This window comes from Hoplias malabaricus, chromosome 11 (genome assembly GCF_029633855.1).
Source record: "Hoplias malabaricus isolate fHopMal1 chromosome 11, fHopMal1.hap1, whole genome shotgun sequence".
Taxonomy (NCBI): Eukaryota; Metazoa; Chordata; class Actinopteri; order Characiformes; family Erythrinidae; genus Hoplias; species Hoplias malabaricus.
The window spans coordinates 37,996,105-38,005,286 of record NC_089810.1 but is presented as its reverse complement, the minus strand read 5'-3'; the positions used below and the strand labels follow the sequence as shown (position 1 = coordinate 38,005,286).

Genomic DNA, 9,182 nt, shown 5'->3' with positions numbered 1-9,182 from the left:
TGATCTGCGCCTCCATGAGGTAGCACTAGCGCATTAGCTGAGATAAATTAGCTTCTACCTGACTTAAGTTTACTTCTGCCGTTCTTGGACTGATATGGCCCGTGTGTATGCCTTAGGGTATGTCATGCTTTATCCCTATTGGGATGTTCGCTTTTTAAATGAAAGCCAATACACTAAAAAAATAAAATAAAATCTATACAGCACTCCTTAACCAAATGAATACCTCCTTTGCTTGTTTTTTTTACTTATATGAAACGAGTGATAAAAATTACGATTGATGAATTTGTTAAAATGAAGACTGGAATCTTCAAACATCCATCCATTATCTGTAACCGCTTATCCAATTTAGGGTCGCGGGGGGTCCAGAGCCTACCTGGAATCATCGGGTGCAAGGCGGGATTACACCCTGGAGGGGACGCCAGTCCTTCACAGGGCAACACAGACACACACACACATTCACTCACACCTACGGACACTGTCGAGTCGCCAATCCACCTGCAACGTGTGTTTTTGGACTGTGGGAGGAAACCGGAGCACCCGGAGGAAACCCACGCGGACACGGGGAGAACACACCAACTCCTCACAGACAGTCACCCGGAGCGGGAATCGAACCCACAACCTCCAGGCCCCTGGAGTTGTGTGACTGCGACACTACCTGCTGCGCCACCGTGCCGCCCTAATCTTCAAACATTAATTCCTAAAATCGAAGGTATGTAAAATTTTTGTGTGCATCCTCTATCTTACTCTCTCTTACTCAATTTTAGTTTTGCAACAATGTATATAATGTTTAAGGACAGTGAGTTTTCAGGTATAGACGTTTTGTCTATACACGAAAAAAATGAAGGCTTTGTCTCAGTTTTGGCCTCCCATCCCCACACAGTGTTTTAGGTCACTGAAAATTGAGATTTTGCAAAAATGCTCTCCCAAGGTGGAGACTTTTAAAAACAGGGTTGTCACTGTGCTCACGTGGATGAGGAAAACTGAGACAGCACATCTGTCTTTGTCTGAAATACAAATAGCTCTTCACTTTCTCTATATTAAATTACATCAGTCATACACTACACTGTACACAAGCAGATAGCAATAGATTTCAGATTCCCACATATGAATAAATATAAATGATGTTGTATTAGGAATATATAATGCACTGTTAAGATTTAGATTCAGTAAGTTAATGACTTGCATAGTGCAGTACATAGGGAGTATTAAGTGATTTGGGATTAAAACTCAGGCTTCATGGTGTTTTGATGTCTCGCTTAAAGGGAATGTCTACATTTGTTGGAAAACACAGTTCTCTCCGTTTTGTTTACATTCGTAAGTTTTGTGTTTTTTAAGGTAAACGGCATGTTTGAGGGGGAGAAAACTGTAAGTTTTATTCTTTGTTTGAATTACCACAGAAACACATTTGTAACTCGAGTAGTTAAGTTTTGTAGCGCTTTCGGTAATTAAATTCTTTACTCTCCTTTTCAAAATAAATTTTTTTTTCATTAAAAGACAAGTGTCGTTTTTAATATTACACAACAGTTACCTTAAAAATCAGTGGGATAATGGATGACTTTTAAATTACAACTATTTGGTACACAACTCTTTAAACTTTTGTACGCCATATTGAGGTATGTATAAAGGTATATTTGTCCCCAGAGCACTGACCCGGAAAGGTTTTGTTTTATATTTAGGTTTAAAATCTTTTATTTTTTAATCACATTTCTTTTTTTAAAGCCAGGTTAGACAATACATGAAGGTGACTGCAATCCATAGAGCCAATGGATAAGGGAGAATCGGACCAAAACAGTTGTAGAAATACTACAAGAATATCCACGTCTGTTGGACACCGCATATGGAGAGAGATTAGTCTCAAAATACTTTACAAATGTGTAAATGTTAATCCACAAATTAAACACAAGTCACAAATATGTTTCACTGTTCACTAATGAACACATCCCACTCTGTGTCTCAGTCTGCAGTTTGTACAAATACAGTTACATTCATAAATACATGTTGGTTTTTCATAGATACATCACAATTTTATGCAAAAATAAATACATTTGTTTACATTTACATTGTAAATATTTGTAAAGTCGAAGTCTCGAATTTAAAATTTATTTGTAAATTGTAGAATCTGAGTTTGTGAATCGAGTCACGTGTTTTCCGTGACGTGCATTTGTTCATTTCCTCTCGCGGGTTTTGGATTTTGAGACTTTCCTCTCGCATTTCACTCGATCCAAATACAAATGCAGCCTGATCCACGAATGTGGCCAACAGACGAACAAGCCACCGCTAGTTCGCCTGTATATCTACTGGCGAAGTACATATAGCCAGTTTGGAATACAGATATTAAAATGTTCAAGATCTGATAGATGTATTAGTCATGAGAAATGTGTGTTGAAATGTGCTAATTATACACTTTAATTAAAGGAGTAATCTTTAATGCTGACAGCAAGTGGTTAAAATGAGTAGTGCACTCCACATTCAGAACATTACCCACATCCTCATTTTAAAAGGCAGATGTTTGCTTTTTATTCACAATTTTTGTTTTCAAACAGGAAAATATAGAGATATATTTGAAGCTGTTCCCTAGAAACAGAAAAAATAGATTTTTATGCTTTTGTAGCTGTTTTTCTTATGTAATGCATAATGAATGCATTGACCAATACATTCTTCTTGCTGGCCATAATCAATTTAAAGTCTGTCATGTTATCTAGTAACATAGACTCCTTAATATGTATTATATTAAATAATATACATAAGAGATGAAACAGCGCCACTTGATTTAGGCTTAGTGTCTTTTTGTCTGTGACTTTTTTATTCTTATGGGCTTTAGACATTTACATTTAAAGCATTTTTATTTTAAATGTGCGAACATGGGAAAAATATCAGTAAAATATAATGTAAAGTTGGGATAAACATAACAAAGAAAGGCAACTGAAAGGCAACGCTATCAAAGCTAGCATCTGTCCAAACATATCATTACTCTAAAAGCTTACAGGTGTCCAGGCTGTAGGCCACAAATGTGCAGGTGCTTTTTATTTCTGTTATATAGTACAAACGCTTAACCTGTTGTGGGCTGTACCCTGGAATTCCATGTGAGTTAGTTTGTGATTTTGTTCATTTATTCACTCATTCATAGATTAATTCAATTTCCTCTTTCCCACCTTTGCTCAACTTGTTTTCCTAGGTTGGAAGTAATATGGCTGAGTATCTAAGACATACCAAGGACACCAGGGAGCTTCCCTATGTTGTGATGCTTGGGGACTGCAGTCGTTGTTCTCAAGCTTTTGTGATTATCAGTGGAGAAGCTCTGGAGCAGAGCACACTACTGAGAGCAGTGGATGTTTGCTTCAAAGCATTTTATGTATTTGATCTCCAATATCTTGTTGTCATTTATTAATTGTATTTTCAATAACATTTAACAATGTTAACAATTTAACTTGTTTATTGTGGACTTCTGGGCTAGATGTGTTTCTTGGTAAATTATTGTGGGTTGCTTGATTCTCCTGTTGTCCGTGTGTATAAACAATATAAATACATTTTACATTTTGTTTTTGAATATTTTAAATGTATAAAAATCTACAATATTTTGATAACTTGACTACTGTACGTATGTCTTTTATTCCAGCTAGACATTGATTATATTTTTATTTGTGTTTGTTGGCTTATTAATAAAAATATTCTGGAGTGATATTTGTGTGCATGCTTGCATTAAATTGATTAAAAATGAACCAACCCAAAGGTTCCCGTAACCCTACAATATAGTTGTTTTTACCCAATAGTGGGTCAATGTCCATAACCCAGCCTGTTGGGTTATACTGGTAACCCAGCATAGCTGGGTTAAAATAACTAATGCTGGCTTTGTCCCTATTGGACCCAGTGTTGGGTTGACAAATTGAACCAACTTGGGTTATTTCAAGCCAACCATTTTTTAGAGTGTACTAATTATGCAAAAAACAGACTACACTTATCTGGAAAGACTACACCAAGATGAAGGGTATTTACACTATTTTTGGGATATTTCTCAGTGGTGTACATGCATTATTGACCTTTCATGATGCTGTTGGATGATTATTTTTGCATCTAAAGCACCACCCACCATCATGCCCAAAACAGTGGATAGTCCTAGTGGATAGCGGACACGGGGAGAACACACCATACTCCTCACAGACAGTCACCCGGAGGAAACCCACACAGACACAGGGAGAACACACCACACTCCTCACAGACAGTCACCCGGAGGAAACCCACACAGACACAGAGAGAACACACCACACTCCTCACAGACAGTCACCCGGAGGAAACCCACACAGACACAGAGAGAACACACCACACTCCTCACAGACAGTCACCCGGAGGAAACCCACACAGACACAGAGAGAACACACCATACTCCTCACAGACAGTCACCCGGAGGAAACCCACACAGACACAGGGAGAACACACCACACTCCTCACAGACAGTCACCCGGAGGAAACCCACACAGACACAGAGAGAACACACCACACTCCTCACAGACAGTCACCCGGAGGAAACCCACACAGACACAGAGAGAACACACCACACTCCTCACAGACAGTCACCCGGAGGAAACCCACACAGACACAGAGAGAACACACCATACTCCTCACAGACAGTCATCCGGAACGGGAATCGAACCCACAACCTCCAGGACCCTGGAGCTGTGTGACTGCGACACTACCTGCTGCACCACCATCCATCCATTATCTGTAACCGCTTATCCAAAGAGAAATACATCTCTTAAATCTCTATTCAATTTCAGTGAGTCATCACTGGGAAAAAGAAACTCCAGAAAATCAATCAATGCAAATTCCCCAATATCATAATTAGTCATTATGCTTTTGTGTCATTGTCTGTTAAAGTTCTGACTGAATTTATTTTTGAAAAAATCATTAGTGTATTAATCTCACAGGCTGCATACATTTTTGCCAAATTAGCATATAAATAATAACAATTTAAATAATTAATTATGATGTATCAATTAATTAATAAACCTTTTAATAACTCAGAAATTGAATAGAGATTGAAATTGAATAGAGATTTAAGAGATGTATTTCTCTTACTATCAGTCAGCAATGAAACTAATCTGAACAGTTTTATTTGTGCTGTCCAACTTGTGATTTTTTTAATGAAAAAAAATGTAACTTTAAATTTAGATAACAGCCTACAAGAGATCAAAATATCAGCTGATGTGTAATCCATACCTTAATGAAACCTTTCCATTTATGTAATATAAGAAAAAACATTCTGTCAATCTATGAGTGAGCAAATAGCAAACATCAGCAGTGATGACATTATTATTATTATTATTATTGTGTTTTTTATTATTATATTATGATGACATAGACATATTGAGAATATTTCACTGCCAGTAATCCTTGCCCACCACCCCACAGGAAATAAGTGAGGAATATTTAGAAAATGGGGTATAAAAACAGCACCAGAGGGACTCCTCTACACTTCTTCTCCCTCAGGGGTTTGGCTGAATCTTACATAAGGGTTAATCTTACGAAAGACTTCGACGTCGAGGATGAACTTCTTCAGGTTCCTCTTGTGTTCTCTTCTGACGATGCTGCTGGCGGAGTACTCTCAGTACAGAACAATCCCCTGCAAAGACAACTGCTGCTCTTTTGTGGAGGGCTTTCTACTCAGACTGAAAAACCCGCGCTCCTCATATGATGAGATAAGAGACTACTACGTGAGTACTACAACCTACTTTGATCTGAATATATATCAGTGCTTTTTCAGCAAAAACAATTCTATGTAATTTGCTCTTAAAACAAACTGGAAATGTATTCATTATTAGAGTCATTGTAGAAGTCTGGAACCTTCAGAAGAGAGCTGAAATTACATTATTTACTTAGAGCTTAACACACACTTGTTATCATGTATTAACAACACGATTAAAAGTCAGAAAGCATTCAGAAATGTTGATTTTGTGCAAAAAAACTGCTAATTCTTTAACCATTTCAGTCAAATGTAAAGGATCGTTTGTGTTTGTTCATTTTTTAAAAAATATTTAATAGAGGCATGAGACATGAGCTTTCTTTATTTTATCTACTGCAGGAGACCAACTTCTAATTGCTTCGTAATAACTAAAAAAACTCATATCGAAACTGAAGGTTGAATCTAACGCATAAAGCTTGTTTTTACACAAGTCAAAAGTGGGGGGAAATCGCCTACGGGCGCTGAAAGCTGGCTGCCGACTGATTTTGTTGGTCTCTTTTCTTTTCTAGAGTCCCTACGGGTGCCATGTCTTTGACGAAGTGCTGCATTTTTACCTGAGGACCGTTTTGCCTGCGGCCGTTGCAGCAGTAACGAAGCGGTTTCAGGCGTCAATAGACAACTTTGGAAACATCTTCCAGGAGCTCAAGAAGGATATGATGAAATGTGTAAGTGTAAATTCCTTTGTTTACCTATCGGTGTGAGGACGTTTCGTGTTGTTTGAATTAGGATTTATTCATATGCGAAAACACTCCTGTTGTCAAATACAAAAACATGTCGGTTACTTCGAAAACTTCGGGTTTAGTCAGTGTTCCTCATGAATGGACCGACAGAAACGTCCCCACAACCACGGTGAACGTAATGTCTTTAGAGTAACGTACATTAAACGTCGCGTTCACCTGTAAATGGACCGCCGTACTGCAGGCACTGCTTGTGTTCATGGACAGCAACGACATGCCCAAAACACATTATTTTCCACACAGCCTGTGAGAAATGAACAGTCTCGGGGTGGTCAAGGGCTGATCGTCTGGTGAAAACGCCAAAACTACAAAGTTGGGCTTGTTGTGTTTTCCCAGACCCAGAAGTGTAAAATTTTGTTCGTCACTGATTAGTCGCGCTCATAGCACAGAGCCATTAGTCACATGAACAGTTCCTCGACATCATGAGTCAACTTCTATTTATACATTTGTGGCCAAAGTGGTCAAGTCGTCGTACGTAGCACCAAACTCCTTATCTTTTTCCTTACGTGCATTCCACACTCCTCAGTGAAAGAGGACGTAGAACTTTACAAGGTTGCTAGGAGACCAAATAACCAGCGGCCATGTTTATAGCAAGTGTGTAAATGCTAATATTCCATTAGCCTGCCAATTTAGACCACTATGTACAGAGGTTTCTGTAGTTACTTGTGAATATGACACTAGGGTTAACCCTCAAATTACTTCCAGATACAGAAAGATCTTTATGGTGTGCTATGTAGGTTATGAAATTCGGGCTTACACACAAACAGTTCACTATTTGTCCACACTAAGTGTAAGAGTGTGACTGCAGCTTAGATATCCATTTGCTAATTCAACATAATATTCAAGTTTGCAGTTTAGCATAGATGGCACATTAACATTCCAGTTAATTAGGAGTAATTAGAAAACACAATTGTGGAAGTATTTCTTTTATGTAAAGAGTTACTGCAAATTGCAGACCCTGTGAAATGCTAGCATGATTAATAACCGATACATAGCATAGCATGGACACAATTGACTTTGAATATCTATTGTGGGTTTAGCATTTTATCTCCCATGTCTACATTTTATCTTGCGGGACTGTTGTCCAAACTTGTTACAGAGACAGGGTGCAACTTTCAAAGATGAACTTCATGCTGTATCCAAAAAAACTGACTCTTAGGACCAATACAGACAAATAATTCTGAATTCCTTCTGTTACAGCGGAGATACTTTAGGTGCCAGAAGCCTTTTGAAATTGCCAGAATCAAGAAGTTCTACAGTGATGTAAGTGTCAATATCAAGTGAACACATACAATACAGCCTCTCAAGATTTCATTAAGTTAGTGGTCAACAGATAGTTATTACCCAAAGATATAACAGTGATCAATGAAGAGGTGCATCTGAAGTGTAGGCCATGAGTTAATGATTTCTTTCCTTCTTTTTGGCTTTAGATGAAGGAGAAAGGGCTGTACACAGCCATGGGAGAGCTGGATTTGTTGTTCAACTATATTGAAGAATATCTGGCATCAAAGCGTCAAAAACAGTGACTACAGACAATGAACCCCTTGGATATCCTGAAAGCCCTGTTTAAATGGATAGGTGCCGACAACAGAACATGGAAAACAATCTCTGCTGGACACTGTACAAATATCTATATTATATTTGACATTTTTATGCTGTTTATTCCAGTACTGCTGCCACACTACTTAATATTTTGCACTGAGCTTAATATTTTTCTAGAGCCACAATCTGGAAAAGTTCTTGATAAGATAATGTTCTGCAGAGAACCCAACGTATTAAGTCATATTGACCAAGAGTATGCTCCAGTAGTTGCTTTTTGCAATTTGGATTAAATGCAGTGTGAAATTGTATTTCTAAGTTAATATTTATTTTAAATTGCACGGTGGTGCAGCAGGTAGTGTCGCAGTCACACAGCTCCAGAGACTACAATGTAGTCTGTTTTTTGTATAATTAGTACCCTTCATTTCAGAAATTCAAAATAAACAGTTGGATCTGTAATTCACTCATTCATTATCTGTAACCCTTATCCAGTTCAGGGTGGCGGTGGGTCCAGAGCCTACCTGGAATAATTGGGCACAAGGCGGGAATACACCCTGGAGGGGGCGCCAGTCCTTCACAGGGCAACACACACACACACACACATTCAATCACACACTCACACCTACGGACACTTTTGAGTCACCAATCCACCTGCAACGTGTGTTTTTGGAAAGTGGGAGGAAACCATATATATATATACACGTGATAATAAATGGTAGTATAGTCACAAATACTGAGTGCTAATTTTCACCTCCTTCAAGCCCATGTCATAATCTCTTCACAGTTACAGGCATCTACTTCTTTGTCTATTGTCATTCAGAGGAAAAGATCAAAATTAAAGTTTACATTTATGGATCAGGAAAGATTTTTCCATGTCCTGGGGAGATGGTTTCTGCTCTGAACACACACACACACACACTAATCACCAAACCAAAACACAAAGATCACAGTGTTGTCACTGTGTTGATCACAACATTAGCCCTTAATAATAAATAATACCCAATGAAATGGCAGTAATGCTAAAAAACACATTCCTAGTGGTACATCGCTACATATTATTAGGGAGACACAATCTCTACTCAGACTTTTAATTTGCCTCATTACTCTGAAAGGAAGTTATAACCAGTCGTATTCAGTTATCTCTATATAATTTAGTTTTTCATTTTTAT

At 38.1% G+C, this 9,182-nt stretch overlaps 1 protein-coding gene across 1 annotated transcript; it reads left to right on the top strand.

Annotated features, from left to right (window-relative positions):
* Nucleotides 1-5,540: 5,540 nt before the first annotated feature.
* Nucleotides 5,541-8,509, top strand: LOC136709347 (interleukin-10-like). Its single transcript, XM_066684491.1, has 4 exons — nucleotides 5,541-5,708; nucleotides 6,247-6,402; nucleotides 7,675-7,737; nucleotides 7,905-8,509. Exons 1-4 carry the CDS (start codon nucleotides 5,541-5,543, stop codon nucleotides 7,998-8,000), a joined length of 483 nt encoding a protein of 160 aa, XP_066540588.1. The 3' UTR covers nucleotides 8,001-8,509.
* The last annotated feature ends 673 nt before the right edge of the window (nucleotides 8,510-9,182 follow it).